General features: G+C 52.7%; 3 protein-coding genes and 1 non-coding gene across 4 annotated transcripts; 2 read left to right on the top strand and 2 right to left on the bottom strand.

Moving 5' to 3' along the window:
• Nucleotides 1-6,734: 6,734 nt before the first annotated feature.
• Nucleotides 6,735-6,807, bottom strand: CC1G_20199. The gene has a single exon. It is a non-coding gene; the product is annotated as a tRNA-Thr (tRNA).
• A 1,125-nt stretch (nucleotides 6,808-7,932) lies between these two features.
• On the bottom strand, nucleotides 7,933-9,556 carry CC1G_08457 (hypothetical protein; the record flags this gene model as incomplete). The annotated part of the gene is made up of 1 exon (XM_001834760.2): nucleotides 7,933-9,556. One exon carries the CDS (start codon nucleotides 9,554-9,556, stop codon nucleotides 7,964-7,966), a length of 1,593 nt encoding a protein of 530 aa, XP_001834812.1. The 3' UTR covers nucleotides 7,933-7,963.
• A 920-nt stretch (nucleotides 9,557-10,476) lies between these two features.
• On the top strand, nucleotides 10,477-12,369 carry CC1G_08456 (hypothetical protein). The gene is made up of 4 exons (XM_001834759.2): nucleotides 10,477-11,110; nucleotides 11,179-11,408; nucleotides 11,530-11,820; nucleotides 11,910-12,369. The coding sequence occupies exons 1-4, from the start codon at nucleotides 10,624-10,626 to the stop codon at nucleotides 12,048-12,050; spliced, it is 1,149 nt and encodes a 382-aa protein (XP_001834811.1). The 5' UTR covers nucleotides 10,477-10,623; the 3' UTR covers nucleotides 12,051-12,369.
• A 2,401-nt stretch (nucleotides 12,370-14,770) lies between these two features.
• CC1G_08455 (glycosyl hydrolase family 61) lies at nucleotides 14,771-16,039 on the top strand (the record flags this gene model as incomplete). Its single annotated transcript, XM_001834758.1, has 3 exons — nucleotides 14,771-15,085; nucleotides 15,141-15,291; nucleotides 15,345-16,039. The coding sequence occupies 3 exons, from the start codon at nucleotides 14,771-14,773 to the stop codon at nucleotides 16,037-16,039; spliced, it is 1,161 nt and encodes a 386-aa protein (XP_001834810.1).
• Nucleotides 16,040-16,338: the final 299 nt, after the last annotated feature.

The following is a 16,338-nucleotide window of genomic DNA, read 5'->3' as shown; positions in this document are numbered from 1 at the left end:
ACTCCAAGTTCTTGTGGTCTGTGACGACGTTGACCGGGTCGCCTGCACCTTCCAAGTAATGACGCCAGACTTTGAACGCCTCGAAGATGGCGAGGAGTTCTTTGTCGTGGACATCATAGTTGAGTTCAGCGGCTTGGAACGTGCGAGAGTGGAAAGCGACGGGGTGCACTTCATCCCGACTCGAGCTGAATCGAGAGAATGGCGGCCAAAGCGTAATCGGATGCGTCTGTTTCGACGATGAGCGGTCGATCGGGTTGCCAATGAACGAGAATGGGGGCAGAAATAAAGGCGGACTTGAGGGTCTCGAAGGATTTTCGAGCGGCGGCGGAGAACTCGAAGGGAACGTCCTTGCGAGTGAGGTGCGTGAGGGGAACGACAATGTCCGAGTAGCCCATGGATGAACCGGCGGTAGAAGTTCGCGAACCCGAGGAAAGACTGGATGTCCTTCACTGAACGGGGTTCAGGCCAGTCCTGGATGACTTGGACCTTCTCAGACGACATGGTGAGCCCGTCGGGGGACAGAATGTACCCGAGATACTCAACGCGATCGACATGGAATTCGCACTTCTTTGGGGAAGCGAAAAGACCATGTTTGCGAAGTCGACGGAGTACCTCCTTGACGTGCATGACGATGCTGAGTGAGATCGTCCGAGAATACTAGGATGTCGTCGAGGTAGACAATGACTGAGACGTCCGTCATGTCTGCGAAGATGTCGTTCATGAAGCGCTGGAAAGCCGACGGTGCGTTAGTGAGGCCAAAAGGCATCACCAACCACTCGAAAGACCCATAACGAGTACGAAAAGCTGTCTTCCACTCATCCCCATCCGCGATGCGCACAAGGTGGTACGCGTGCTTGAGGTCGATCTTGGAGTAGATCTTAGCACGCGCCGGGGCCGCAAGAAGGTCCGAAATGAGAGGTAACGGATAGCGATCCTTCTTTGAGATGCGGTTGAGAGCCCGATAATCCACACAGAGGCGAAGGGAACCATCCTTCTTCTTCGACGAAGAGGATGGGCGCACCAAGCGGGGAGTTCGACGAGCGAATGAAACCTGCGCGCAAATTCTCGTCCAAGAACTCGCGTAGCGCGGTGGTTTCCGCCGGGGAGAGGGAGTAAAGCCGACTCGGAGGAAGGGGCTGTGACTCATCCAGATCAATGCGCAAATCATAGGGGCGATGTGGCGCAAGCGAATAAGCCTTCGCGTTGACTGAAGACGTCGGCGAATTCGTGATACTCTTCTGGAACGTTGGAGAGATCTGGGGTGTTGTCACGGCTGGTTGAAGCAGCACAAGCCCGAGAGACGTTGTCCGATGAAGAAATGGAAAGTGAAAAGGCCTGCGAACCACTCATGCGAACAGCCCGGCGGTAAGCAGAGGCGTTCACAAAAGCGATTGGGCACAGGGTTAGAAGTAAAAGAAGAGGAGGAAGGAGAGGGGATCGACGACGACGAGTCTTGAGGCGGATCTTGAGGTAAGGGAACAATCGGTTCCCGCGGGGATAAATTGTCGGAGTCGAGTGAGTCGAAGTCGATAGGGGGAGAGGAAACGAGAGGACAGGTCGATGAAGGGACCACGGATGGTTTGGACGGAAGGCTGGATGATGAAACGGAGGTCTCGACGTTTGCTGCGACGAGTGAGCTCAAGGAGGAGGGGTTATCGGCCGATTCGAATGAAAGTATCTGACCACGACGCCAGTCAATCAACGGATTGTAACGGCGGAGCCAGTTGTGTCCTAGAACCCAGGGGATACGGAGCATCCAGCTTGGTGATGAAGCACTTGAGATAGAACTCATCACCAGACGGAAAGCGGAGGATGATGTCCGCGGCGGACGTGAGCCATGTACGAACTGATCCATCGAGGAGTTTGAGTGGTACTGGCGGAATTTCATAAAATTGCAGAGAAGGATGAGAGTATACAAAATCAGAGTCGAGAAAACAGTTCGTACAACCCGAATCCACCAGGGAGTTGAGGTCGATAGGCGAAGAAGTCGTCGAAGAGAGAATGGAGACCGAGAACGAGAGAGCATGAGGGTCGGAAAGAGCTGCAGCGTTAAGTCGGACCTCAGGCACTCCTGCTGTGAGGCTGCAGTCGACTGGAGGAGGCGAGGTCAGAGGACTGCTCAAGCTTTTCCCGCAGACGAGTCAGTGGCAGGCTGACCGGCGGAAGCGAAGCGAGCACGATGACGGGTTTTGGGGCAGTCAAACGCCTTATGCTCTGCGCTGCCGCACACCATACAAAGGTTCTCTTTCATACGACGGGCGCGCTCCTCAGGCTTGAGCTTCCCGTTAGCATCAAGCTTGTCGGTGTAGGGACGAGGAGGGGCAGAGGACGACGAGGGTGTCGACGAGGTAGACGAGGTCTTGTTTGACTTTCCCTTGGTAGAGGAAGAGGTCGACGAAGACGAGGGGTTCCCGGCGGACTGAGGCGAAGACTTGGTAGACGATGAGTTGTTGGAGGAAGTCGACGCCGGGGTGGCTAGAGAGCCAGACGAGAGAGAGGGAGTGGACGATGAACCCTTGCCAGAGAGCTTGGCTTGGAGTGCCTTAAGGAGAGCCTGGTCACGACGGATCTCCTCTTGGCGTTCGTGCCAACGTTCGTCCATGTCGAAGACGACGTTCTGTAACTCCAAGAGCGAAGAGGGGCGAGCACGCTTCGCCAGCTCGTTCTTGATACGATCTGAGAGGCCGGCGTAGTACTGGGAACGCAAGGGAGCTTCGTTCCAGGTGATGCGTGCTGCGAGCTCGTTGAAGTCGAGGGTGTATTGGTAGGCACGACCAGTCATCGTTAACGCGCGAATTTTACGTTCAGCGTCACCGACGGGGTTCTTGGGTCCGAAAACGAGAGTGAGCTCCTCGATGAAGAGGTCCAGATCGTCAAACCAAGGTAACGTCGCGTCCGTGGTGCGAGCAACGTTGATACGAGACGCGAAGTACGTGTACGCCTTGCCCTTGAGGTACGAGAGGGCAGTGGCCACGGCGTCCTTTGGGTGCTTGAAGGTATGCTTGTAGCGTCCAAGGTAGACCGTGAGCTGAGCGATGAAGGCGTCGAGTAGTTCGGGATCGGAACCGTCGAAGGGATCGGGAGCGCGGAGTCGAGGGGCACTGGCGGATTGGGATTCGAGTTTTTCGAGGGCTTTGGCAAGAGTGCGAGAACTGTCACGCTGGCCATCGATGAGGTGCTCGAGGATACGTCGAAGGACTGCATTGAAGTCGTCCTCGGGTTCCTCTTGCTCTTGGTTACACCGAATCACCACCCGGCGGGCCTCCAGGAGGGCCACCAGATCCACCACCACCACCATGAGGGGGAGGGTCACCACCACCGTTGCCAGACGGCGGGGGACCACCAGAGCCACCACCTGAGGGGCCACCACCACCACCTCCACCGCCCAGAGGGTCCGGCGGATCGCCAGGAGGTGTGCGTGGGGAGCCAAAAGGTAGGGGGTCGTCGCCTCCTTTGCCAGAGGAGGGTAGACCGTCACGAAGAGGGTTGGGAGCTCGACCTGAGGACCCGCCGAGGGTGCCAAACCCGGAGGTTGAGGTACAAACTCCACCAAACGCACTAGTGGTCAGACCACCAGGGAAGCCGAGGTGAGAAGCCACGAACTCTTCTTCACGACCGTCGTTGGCCATATCGCGTCGAATGGTTGGTTGGCCGAGGAACGAGGTTGGGGGTTGCCAAATCGCAGTAGCTGCTACGGCGGGAGATGTCGCGTTCGAAACGTAGAAGGGGTCGACGAGGGACTCGTGTCGAGAGTGAGAGAGGGGTCGACCGAGCGTAGAGGCAGAGGGAGGAGGGCGAGGACGACGTAGGTTGTAAGGATTGCCCTGTTCTGACATAAGTGTAGACGAGGAACGACGTGACGAAGTCGTATCCGGAATCTACTGTCAGGGTCGGATACAGAGAGAGAGGAGAGAAGGACGTAGGAGGGCGGAGGGTAGCCTTGGTCTCACGTTATAAGAACGTGTACCCTTCGTCACGGCTCCAAAGGCTGGCTAGGCCGAAGGACCAGACGGAAACGCCTTCCGGCGGGGGAGACGAGAGTGAAGGGCGACTGGAGCTAAGGCTCGAGGGTCGAAGACGATGAGGAAGAGAGTTTACTCGGGGAACTTAGACTGAGAGATTCGATGCGTATGAACCTAGTCGAGATTCCGGATGAGGTACCTACTACAAATTGAGATAGTACTTATAGTAAATACCGGCGGGGAATCTACGGGCGAATCGAGACGAAATGACAAAGTCCAAAAGGGAAAGAATAAGTCGAGAACCAGAACAAGAAAGACGAAATCGTACACAAGAAAATCTAGAGTACTCGAGAACGACTACAACAACCAATCGTGAACCCGGCGGATAAAATCCAAACAAGAACGTTCGTACGAAAAGGTCATCTGTAGTGAAGGACACGGGTAACCCGCGGGTAAATTTACCCCTACCCGTACCCGTACCCGCGCTTACCCGTACCCGCAACCCGACGGGTATTCTGCACAAAACGAGCCCAAGAACGTCCAAAACGGACCAAAAATGAGCGAGATATACTCAATTTACTTAAATGAAGCGTAACCCGCCCATTTTATGGCCGTTTTGGACGTTTTTGGGCTCGTTTTGAAGGGGCGCGGGTACGGCAACCCTTACCCGTACCCGCACCCGCGCCTACCCGTACCCGTAACCCGCCGGGTATCGAAAACCCGTGTCCATCACTAGTCATCTGAGCAAACTGGAAATCAAGTGTAAAGAAATAGAAGCAAGAAGAATAACGACACGGCGGAATAAGAAATAGAAGAATAACAGAATACAGACGTACTTCGAATACACAATACGAAACCCATTTGACAGCTTGCCAAGCGCGCGTCTAAAGTCCACAGGATTATCCGGCGGATCCGAGAGTTCCGGCACAGCCGCGAGACCGCGCGCGCGCGCCAGTCGTGACCTTTCCCACGCTCCGCGAACGTCGCGCATCAAAGTCGAGAGAGGAACCGGCGGGCTGGAATGAAGTGGGTATAACGAATAAAATGTATAAGAGAAAATACGAATAGTAACATCGAATGGTGTTGAGGGTGAAAGAAGGGTGTAGTTGTACGTATCGAGACCCGGCGGTTGCACGAGCCCTGACATCTACCAAAACAACAATCCCATCGAACTTGCGTGCCAACGTACAGATAGTACCTAAAAGTCTTCTGTCGTGAACAGCAAGTACGAGCCCCTATTTTTCCTTATCTTATCTTATCGCTTTCATCGCTTTTATCACCTTTTCTTTATTCTCATTTTTGCTCTTATTCTCGACACGGACACTTTCTCCCATGGAACACTGCCTCGTTATGCCCTTCGCCCTACGTCTTATTGTTCTCTCCATTCTTGCACTGCCTCGTTACTCCGTTATTGTTTCTTCGCTCTTCGCGCAGCCTTCGCGCAGCCTTGTGACTCTCCTTATTGTTCTTTTGTGTCTCGCCATCCGTTCGTCACCTTGACTCATCGCGGCTATGTAGACTGTAGAATAGGTATATAAGCTAGGTAGATTCCTCTGTATTTCCTCAGCTTGACCCTCTTCGTCAATACATCGCTTCAGCCTTCATCTGCATTCGTCGCTCATCGCTCTTATCTTACTCGCCGCTCTTATCTGCTCCGCATCACTGGTCTTTGGTTTGGTTTAGTGTTCGCTCTTCGCGACATTTAATGTCATGAACAGGCGAAATCATGACATAGAATGGTGCTTATATACCACGGTCTGCCTGTCCACCTAAGCTGGACATGGGCGCCTTTTTGGTGCAGTGGTTAGTGTGACCGTCTAATCACGACATTATGTCCAGCTTCAACAGGTCGAGGGTTCAACTCCTGGGATGTACACATTTACTGGCCGGTTTGAGTCATGTGAGCTTAAGGTCATGTGACAATAAGAACCATGTGATAGGCGCAAATGTAATGGATCACCCGGGCACCTTCTGGGCCCTCAATAGACCTGCAGGCATGACAGTTGTCCGCTGCCTGGAAAGGCCGGTATAGGGGATGCATCATTCTCGTCTTACGAGGACGTAAGCCATAGAAGGGGGCTAATGTCATGAACAGGCGAAATCATGACATAGAATGGTGCTTATATACCACGGTCTGCCTGTCCACCTAAGCTGGACATGGGCGCCTTTTTGGTGCAGTGGTTAGTGTGACCGTCTAATCACGACATCTTCAGATTTCGGCCGTCGGTCTTCATCTTCGTGTCACTTGTCTCACACCAAGTTCCACTCGATTTGGGACCGCCGGTTGTTTTCTGGTTCTTCTTTGTGCTTTCTGTGCTAGCCAGCACATCACCGGCTACCCTTGGCCAAACCCCTACCCCCAGTCGGGGGTAAGGGTATTAAACACGTAAGACGATGTACCACTGCAAGTGGGGAAGAGTTCGATGGGGTTAGTACAGATATAAATAAGTACAATGAGGACATACCTGCAAGTGGGGAAGAGTTCGATGGGGGAACTCCCACTTGCAGTCACTACCTATATACGTCTGGGGACAAAGGGATGTCTATATACGGTAGAACAATAAGATGTCCGAATTGGGAACAAGGGATACAAGAGAACAATAGAACTACTTAATATATCCGAGATCAGAGAACAATAGAATGTCCGTATAAGGATACATGAAACGTTCGTACATAATTGGGCATCCTTGTACCCGTAAATGGAATAGATGTGACATGTGCATTGTATTCCAACACATGTGAAAAATCACGTAGTGATCTTTGGAAAGAAAACGACCAGACCCGGGATTGAACCGAGGACCGTCCCAACACTAGGTGGATGCTCTAACCACTGAGCTATCCAGTCTAGTTCAACGTAGTGTGATACAGGTATTGAGCATATGCAAGAGATTGCATGTGAGCTCGGCGTATGCTAGAGATAGCATGTGAGCCGTATACCTGGTAGAGATAGCAATCGGATTACTGATCTCAACAAAGGGTTTTGATAAAAATCAATCAAAACCCATTTATTTCAGCATCTATGTATATTTTCTACTAAATAACTGCTGTATGCGCAATAAAACACATAAAAATATACATATAGACAACTGTAAGTAATTGTTAGTGCCAAAATGATTAAAACCCTTGGTCAAAACCCCCAGGGTTGGGGGTAACGGTACCCTCGGACAGTCTACTCTGGAGTATCTCAACATCATCCCTGGTCGTGTAAATTCAACGTTTACCGACGCAGATCTCTTGGAGCTCACATCTTCGTGGCCGCACCTCAAGGTATTCTCCATCGACGATGACCCACCTTTTTGTCGCGTCTCAAGGACTACCTTAACGCTCGGTGGCATCCACATCGCCCTCCAGAAGTGCCCCAAGCTCTCTTCCCTCTGGCTTCCCTGCGACGCGCGCACAATCCCTTCGACGGTACCCACCCCGCACACGGCCTTAACCCATTGGTCTTTTGGTCAATCAAGACTCACCTCGGGCGAAGCATTAGCGGAATGGATGAGGGCATGTTACCCCAATCTGGCCGCGGCGCTCATCAGCTGTTTCTGGGGTGTAAGGTTCAAACTGGTTTCTGGGTGCCAAGGGTACAGTAGCGGGGGGGTTGAAAGGTTGGATAGTGTGCCGGACGAAGTCATTGCCGCGGTTGATCAGTGGAACCTTATGACACAGCACTTGAAGGCGAGCAAGCAACCGGATGGTTCAGATACGGACACGGAGATGTAAATGTTTGTGATACCCCCTCCGAAAAAAATGCAACAGCCATTCCGAATTCGTGGCACGCAAAGTCAGTCAATGTGATTGGGTGCCTGGTAGGACAGTGTTGCGCTCGTTAAATTCAAGTCCATAACGTTCAACTTTGAACCTCGAGAGCAAGGTTCTGACGCAAGTCAATCTCCCCTTCAATTTCCATCCAAATACTGTGAGTCCGAGCACCTTTCCATGAGGATAGTCCTGAATCGATCGAATGAACCCTTCTCAAACCAGTGCCGACCGAGTCCGACTTCCCGCTACAACCACACAAGCTCCAATCGGTGCTGCATCCAAGCCTCAGCTGGCAGCCGGTAGTCAAACGCCAGCGACTCCTCGTCAAATGCAGACAAATTCCCCCCGTCGACGAATGCCCAGGTTCTTTTGAATGACTTGAAGGAGAAAACGCGAGCACCAGGGTGCCGTGCTCCCAATATCTCCACAAGGACCGATGTCTCAGTCGAATTCTTCGTGTTGTCCAGGATCGTTAAGCGTCGGAGTGCCGGTAGTATTGCTGTTGAGGTGGTGAGTGCGGTTTCGATGTCGTGCGGAAGTGTCCATAGCACTAGTTCTCGCAGGGTATCGAGTTCGTTCAAAATTTCTGGTAAGGACCCTTCTGGTATATCGATACCGGCCAAGCAAAGCGACTCCAAGCCTCCAGCCTCGCTTGGAATTCGCAAAAAATCCAGAAGCGCTGGGGGTAGAACGTCGTTGTGTAACGGTGTTGTCTTGATGACAAGCTGCAAAGACTTGATGGTCGGGATTTTCATCTTTTGCAAATAGGCAGCGACAACACCAGGATAGTCCGCGATGAACAGATGGCGGATGCTAGGGACGAGGATGCGTCCGAAGTCTTCTTCACGATCTTGAAGGGAGCCAGGGAAGCTCAAGGATTGTTGGATCCTCAAGGATTCGACCGACTTCATGATGTGCTGGCTCGACGGGCATTGGGAGACGAACGCCAGCGCTTCGAGTTGGCCTCTAAACTCCAAGGCGCGGAGGTTGCTGGCGTGGTCGCCTAGGAACGCCGTCGCATGTCGCTTGATGTTGGCCAGGTACTCGTTCTCCACTCTCGCGTCGATCCTCCAAATGTCTTTGAGGATAATATCTTGTAGCTGCGGAATTCTGAGGTTGATGTTCGCCTCCGTGATCAGGTCTTCCAATACAAATTCATCCATTCTTCTCAACCCGGTGATCATCGGAAGCGTGAGCGTAGCGTTGGCACGGAACTTCCATAGTTGGCGCAGGAATTGCGCGTCAACGGAACCCGACCACCTGGTGAGCAGTTCATCCTCCAGGCGGCGGTAAATTGGCGTCCACGCCTGGCGCTGTGGCTCTTCGGCTTGCGTGCCCCAAACAAGGTTGGGATAGGACGGAACGTTGATGAGAAGTGGTAGGGCAGAAGAGAGTTCTAGAAATTGGGCGACCCTTGCTGGGTATGGCGTATTCTCCGCATCGAGAGCCAGTGGACGATTCCATCTATTCCAATCTATCTCTATCGCCGTCCAGAGCTCTGGAGTCGAGTAGAGGACATCCCGCCAATGTCTGGACACGGCGCCGATGTTCCATGGTGCGCTAGTCTCATCGTATTGGATTACCATCCCAGGGACAATAGCGAGCCGCAAAATGCGAACGAGCAGCTCGGTGGGTAGAAGTCGGAGGGGGGAAAGAGACGATTGCTGGTGAGCGATCGTCCGTCGCAGTTGATCGGCTTCGCGGAGGAGTTCTGATAGTCTTTGTTGAGAGTCTGAGAGCGCTCTGGACAGCGCCTCGCGATCGGATGGAGTAAATTGCACTCCTTGACGAGATCGTTCTTGGAGGATTTCGACATCCGATGCCCAATCCATCTCCATCGGGTGCTACACCGGTGCGCGATGGCAAGGGAGTAAATGACATCGGAGATTAAGCCATCGCGAACATCAGTCATTTGGAGATCCAGTCTTACCATAGTCTTTGGGTTAGTCTATCTCTCTCTACGCTTCTCGCAATGCGCGAACGCCAGTATACTTGGAACTGAATGATTTGCAGGATCAGTCAGGAATCCGTCGTAAAGATCATGATGGAGTTGCTCCCTACCCGAGGCTAAAGAGGTAATGTTTCTGCTCACCAAAGGTCACCGAGACCTGTTTAGGACCGCAGATGGTAGGCTTGGTGGTCAACATCCACAACCTCGCCCACAACTTCTTTGCGCCAAACAAGCGACAAACAAGTCTTCTTTGATTTAAATTAGCGCCCAAGCAAGCATCCAATCCCGTGGCAAGATTCCGTGGGTGGATCGTAGGATTTACCTTCCGCATACGGAGCAGAGGGTATCTCAGGACCTTTACGAGTTTTGACATTTCTGGGATATACCTTCTTATCTCCCCATCTGTTCATCCAGTTAACATCATCCCGTGCAAAGGCAATCCGTGTCTCGGACCGAAATATCATCCAAGTCGTCAACAAGTGCTTCTACTTCCGTTCGTAAATCAGAAGCCTTTTATTGTGGTCAGAAGCTCTCAGCGTGAACAAACACGCTCGAGTCTTATGTACAGGCCACACATGTAGGCGCTCGGTCGGATGGCGCATTGCGAGAAGGTGTGTCCCCATTTGGGCACGGGATCAATGCCTGTCAGCGAGCGTCATCACGCTTACGCACTCTGTCAGCTTAATCCTAAGGTCCACCGCTACCATTACAACCACTCTTTCTCAGCCTGACTCATCGCTGCACGCAGTATCATCGTTACCGTAAACATGCACGACAGTTCTTTCCGTCGTCTGACGAGAAATCTCGAAGGAACCACGCAATCGGGATCTCAGAAATAGCACTCGGGGTTTCGTTTATAAAGGGGACGAAAAGACAGTTTCTGTCGTTCCTCATTCTTCCCTGATTTCCATCCATCCCTCGTCCTTCAAGTTTTTCTATCGTCAAACACCAGCGATGTCAGACAAGCGCCAAAACATCGTCATCGTAGGTGGTGGCCCCGGTGGTTCCTCAGCCGCCAGAGCAATCAGCACTTCGAAAAAGTTCAACGGCTCAACGCACCGCGTCATCCTCATCACCGCACGTCCCTACTTCACGCACCTCCCCGCCATGATCCGCACGACGGTCACCTCTGAAGGGTCCATCGAGAAGCTCGCCCTGATGAACTACGGCGACTTCATCCCTCCCGACAAGGGCGAAGTCAAGGTCGGGAAGGTCGTCAAGATCACGGAGGACGGCAAGGACCAGGGTGGTTCTGTGACTTTGGAGTCTGGGGAGGTTGTGCGGTATAGCATTTTGGTGCTGGCGACGGGCAACAAGTGGAATGGAGCGCTGGATATGCCGGATGATCCCAAGGAGATGCAGGCCAACTTTGATTCGTGGAGAGCTAAATTCGCGAAAGCGAAGAATATCGTGTTGGTTGGTGGGGGTTCTGTTGGTCTCGGTGCGTCCTTTTCTTTTTCTCACAACAAGTCTAAAGTCTAATCCTTTCTTCTGATATATGTATATCAGAGTACGCAGGAGAACTGCGAGATTTCTACCCCGATGCCAAGGTTACGATTGTGCATTCGCAGAAGCAGGTCCTCAACGACGCGTACCCGGATAAATTCCGCAAGGCCGTGTTGGCGCGTTTCCAGAAGGAGGGCGTGGAGATTGTGCTTGAGGATGCCGTCGACCAGACCGAGCCTGTGGATGGCAAGATTACAACACGCAAGGGCAAGTCTATCCCAGCTGACCTCGTGGTACGTATTAGCAATCCTATACCTTCGTCATCCCCATCCCCACCCCCATCTCAATCACCATCTCGACTACCCCTTGTAACGCCAACCCATTACTCACGATTCTATTCTTATCCCATCACAGCTCCCAGCATGGGGCGGACGACCCAACACTGCGTTCATCAAAGAGTCCTTAGGCGACGACGTCCTCACGTCCTCTGGGCACGTTAAGGTTCAGCCTACCCTCCAGCTCCCAGGACACGCCAGGATCTTCGCCGTGGGTGATATCATCGACTGGAACGAGCAGAAGCAGGCTGCCAAAGCCCCTGCGCACGGCGCCATCGTCGCTGCCAACATTGTCACCCTCGTTTCTGGATCGGGGGCTCTGACAGAGTACAAAGGCTCCTCTGAGATAATTCTTGTGACTGCTGGAAGGGTAAGTTCATCGTTGTCGTTCACTACATTTACCTTCTCTTTGAGTGTGAATGGGATGACTGATGATGGCGTTTTTTTCTTTGAATGTAGAATGGTGGGATCGCTTATCTCGGAATCCTTTGGGGAATTGTGTTGGGCGATTGGTTTGCGAGGATGCTCAAGTCCAAGGGTCTCGTGATTGAGATGTCGAGAGGGCAGTATGGGTTCCCTGCTTACAAGGCTTCTGCCTAAACTTCGACCTTTCTCCAAGTTCTCTCTCTCTCTCTCCCACACGCACCCTCTTTTTCGCTGGATATCTGATACCTTTCTCATGGATCTATACCCTATCTCCATCCCAATGCTTTTTTTGACTCGACTCGTGGAATGCACGCGCCGTCCTCATGTTCATTGTTCATATGACCCCTTCCTTTGCTTTCATCTAGGTAGAACGATTCGGTTCGGACACGACTTTGTTCTTTTCATGAAACTTACGCATGCATGCCTTATGGTATAGACTCACTCGTGTAACTAATACTGTGTAGAATGGAAGGTCTGTTTTCTCTTTTGCTTATCACTCGCCTCCGACCTCCAGCTTCAAAGCTTCAGCTTCAAGGTCGGAATCCGGATTTACGAACTTGAAATCTGGATCTGGATTCAAGGTTCCATCCAACCTTATCGTTCCAATCTGATATGTATGCCCTAGTACGATTATGCTAGTACGCAGACATCTCACCTGCCATTCAGTCGAGGAGAGTTATTTTTAGAACTGGGTGGATGACGAATTGTCGCCGGGGTGTCTCTGTCATCAACCTTCGAAGTTCCATGTTGTTTCCGAACTCCCATGCCTGTTCTACGTATCGATTTTTCGTTTCTTCTTCTTTGTTTCTGGCAACCACGTTCAAGTTTCAAGTTTCCCTTTCGCTCTCACCTCCTTTCTCTTCCTCTCTCTCTCGCACACATCTTGCTTCCTCTCCTTTGTTGTGACAGACAGCCTGCCTTCTCCCCATCGTTTCATTCTTCGATTCGAATTTCGGAGACCCGACTGGGTTGGGTTTCTGGGACTGGGACTGGGACTGGGACTGGGACTGGGACTGGGACTGGGACTGGGTTCGTCGTTGTCCCTTGGAGCTTCGAATTCGACGACTATTTGGAATTGCAGATCTAGATGACGGCTGCTGGGAGTTCTGGAGGATGGTGGACTGCAAACTGCTCGTCTGACTAGTTCTTTGTTTTTTCGTGAAGGGAGTTCGGCGTCTCACTGGCGTGTCAATGGGCGGCAACACTGTGTGACCACGACTCACGAGCGACGTATAGAGATTAGAATCTCCTGGGATACATTGGACGGAGAGTCTTCTGTGGACGAACGACGAAGGCCTGCGTTGGTATCTACAATCTAGCAAGAAGCCGGTCTTGGGGTTGGCTTTGCGACCTGACGTCCCACCGTCCCATTCTGGAAAAAATGGCTGTGCCTCGAGACTCGACATGTCCAGCCCAGCACATCATCGTGCAGTTACCTATGTATCCCACACCGAGTCTAGTAGATATCACAAGCAAAGTGTAGCGGATATCGAGAATGATGCGGTGGTAGCTCGCTTGGGGAGACCATTGACAGTCTTGGAGGCTTGGAGGCATGATTATGTACATACCAAGTTTTGGTGTTTCAGTGCTGTCTGATGTTGGAGGGGGGCTTGGGAACGCAATAGCTCGGGTATTGGTGCTCGTCCGTTCTCGAGACAACAGGGGTTCCTACCAGAGGTCAAACGCCTTGCCGATAATTGAAGCTGTCGGTAAATCCGAACCCGACGCGCTACCATGCAACGGAGCGAATCTTGCACTGGCACTGGCATTAACGCCCGACTCGACCTCTGACTACCGTCCCCTTGGTGTTTGAATCCCTGACCAGGTTACGATTTTTTCCTTGTTCCCGACTGAACGCTGTGCTTGCGCCTACGTACTATGGATCCTATTGTCCTCGTTCCGACTATTGTGTGCGCCTACATACATATCGTTTTCTTGGTTATTGGTCATCTTCGCATTGTTTGTACTCTATTGACTCGACCTGCGATGCTTCTACTCGCATTGACCAGGAATCCTTGGAGTTGGCCATGAGCAGGGAGCAGGGAGCGATCTTGTCCGGAAGCGATCCTCGAGTATTGACCAAGCGCGAATCGGATTTGCACCCTCGGAATGACGTTTGGACCTTCAGCCTTGTACTCGCTTTGCACCCTGATTTCTCCTTTTCAATTCATAGTTCGAAGACCCTCTGAATCACCATTACTATGTGAACGGGACCACTTCAATTGTGAACTAACTCGACCCTCGTTTTCGCTTCAAGGCCGTTGCTCCAAGGTTTGGACGACGTCATGCTCGCTTCCAAGCCGTACAGTTCACAGCAGGTGTCAAGCACTCCAACGCCGCATGGCGGATGGTTACAATGCGATAAACGATGGGAAGGGTATCGTGCGACGAGTAGTTGCACCCGTGGTGGAAGGAAGAAGCGCAATTTATACTTCAATCTCAGCCTTTTTCAGCGTTCTTCTATCTCCCTGTTATGCCCTATGGTGGTCTCGGTTCGCAACATATAAACCACCGAATTTGTGTGCTTCTGCAGGCCAAGCTGAGACGTGTGCCTCTCTCAGCCCCGCCTCGAAGGGTGGTTCGTGATGGACCTGGAGACTGTTGGGCCAAGAAGCATCGTTGATCAAAAGCCAAACAACTGAGATCAATTGGTGAGCCTCGTTGCTATGCATGTGTCGCTGGGCCTTTCATCGTCATCCCTTGCCCTCGTCCCTTTTTTATGCGTTTGATTTAATTTATAAACGGGCCAAGCGCGTTGCTGCCATCCCTTCTTTTCTGTTCCCTTTAAGAAGACGCCCATCCCTGTGGCTTGTCCCACTTTCCCACTCTCTTTTTTCCGCACACTTCCCCGCTCCCTTTCATTCCGCCCGACCCTATTCCCGGTCTTTACGAGAATGTCCTTAACAACATCAACAAGAACATCAACAATCCTCGCTGCCCTCCTCTCCGCTTTCCTCCTTGCCCCCGCCTCGGTCTCTGCCCACGGCGTCGTCACCGAGGTTCGAATCAACGGCCAGCCTTTCCGCGGTCCTGAGCCCAACCAGGGATTCCGTGCACCCGGCAACAGCATCGTCCGCCAAGTCCTCGACACCAGCCCCGTCCAAGGCGCCAACAACCCCGATCTCGCATGCGGCAGGAGTTCCACCCTCGCCAACCAAATCGCCGATGTCAACGCTGGAGATGAAGTTCAATTCGCCTGGAGCGCTGGTGTATGTTTGTTCTCTTTCATGTTTTCAGGGTTTAAACTGATGAGACTACCGTTAGTGGCCCCACCGAGTTGGACCAATTTTGACCTACATGGCTTCCTGTGGTGATGTTCCGTGCGACCAGTTTGACGCTTCAGGCGCTCGCTGGTTCAAGATCGGCCAACAGGGGAAGAAACCCGACAGTGGTGAATGGTTCCAGGCTGATATCGGTGCGTTTCCTTTCATCTTTTCCTTTCAAACCAGCGACTGAATCCTTTCACAGCCAATGGAGCCCCCGGCCGCGCACAGATCCCTCCCAACCTTGCACCCGGCAACTACATCATCCGCCACGAACTCATCGCTCTGCACATCGGCATGACTCGCGGCGGCGCCGAGTTCTACCCCTCCTGCTCCCAACTGCGCGTCCACGGTGGCGGCAACGGTCGCCCAGCCGAGCACGAACTCGTTACCTTCCCTGGCGGATACTCTGACGACCACCCAGGAATCTTCGTCCCTGGGATTTTCGAACCTGGATTCCAATACAACTTCCCCGGTCCGGAGATTTCGTCGCTGGCTGGTGGAGGTGGTGCTCCCGCTCCCGCTCCTGCCCCCGTTCCCGCTCCGGTACCCGAAGAGAAGGCACCTGAGGCGCCCCCCTCCGACCCGGTGAACAACGGATCCAATAACGCCCCTGCTCCCCCTCCGCCCCAGCAGGAAGCCCCACCCGCGCCTTCGCCCGCTCCTGAGACCTCGCCTGCACCTGTCCCCGCCCCTGCACCCGTCCCGATCCGCCGATGCAGGAAGCGACCTACTGCCAAGGAGCGTGCTGCCCGCAATGCTGCCCGCGACGCTGCTGCTTCGCCTACGCCGATCGCTATGGAGGTTGTGGACGTGGAGACCAACCCGCCTTCGCTTGTCAAGGCCAGGAGGCATCATAGCAGGGTTATGAGGAGGTTGGCTTATTCCCATTCGCATTAAGCGAGTAACGCTTTTTTGGTCGCTCGTCTTGCTTTGACCTTGATTTCTTTGTGTTTTTTTTTTTTTTTTTTTGAGCGTGCACGCTGGTTTTTTTGATTCGTCTTTTGGTTTTCGTACATGCTATTATTACTGGTGTAGAGGGCGTTGGTTGATCCAGCGACCTCGGACACGCGCAGAGCTGGTATTTGCGCTTCCATCTGCTTCCCTCGCTGTCGCGTCGTCGTCGACCTTTGTGACACTGGCTGTCACTCGGCATGCACATGCACGCGCGCGTACTTACTCGTTTACTCAAAGGCTCT

Source organism: Coprinopsis cinerea (genome assembly GCF_000182895.1).
Source record: "Coprinopsis cinerea okayama7#130 chromosome 12 map unlocalized cont3.12, whole genome shotgun sequence".
Classification (NCBI taxonomy): Eukaryota; Fungi; Basidiomycota; class Agaricomycetes; order Agaricales; family Psathyrellaceae; genus Coprinopsis; species Coprinopsis cinerea.
This window is presented reverse-complemented; position numbering and strand designations above follow the sequence as displayed.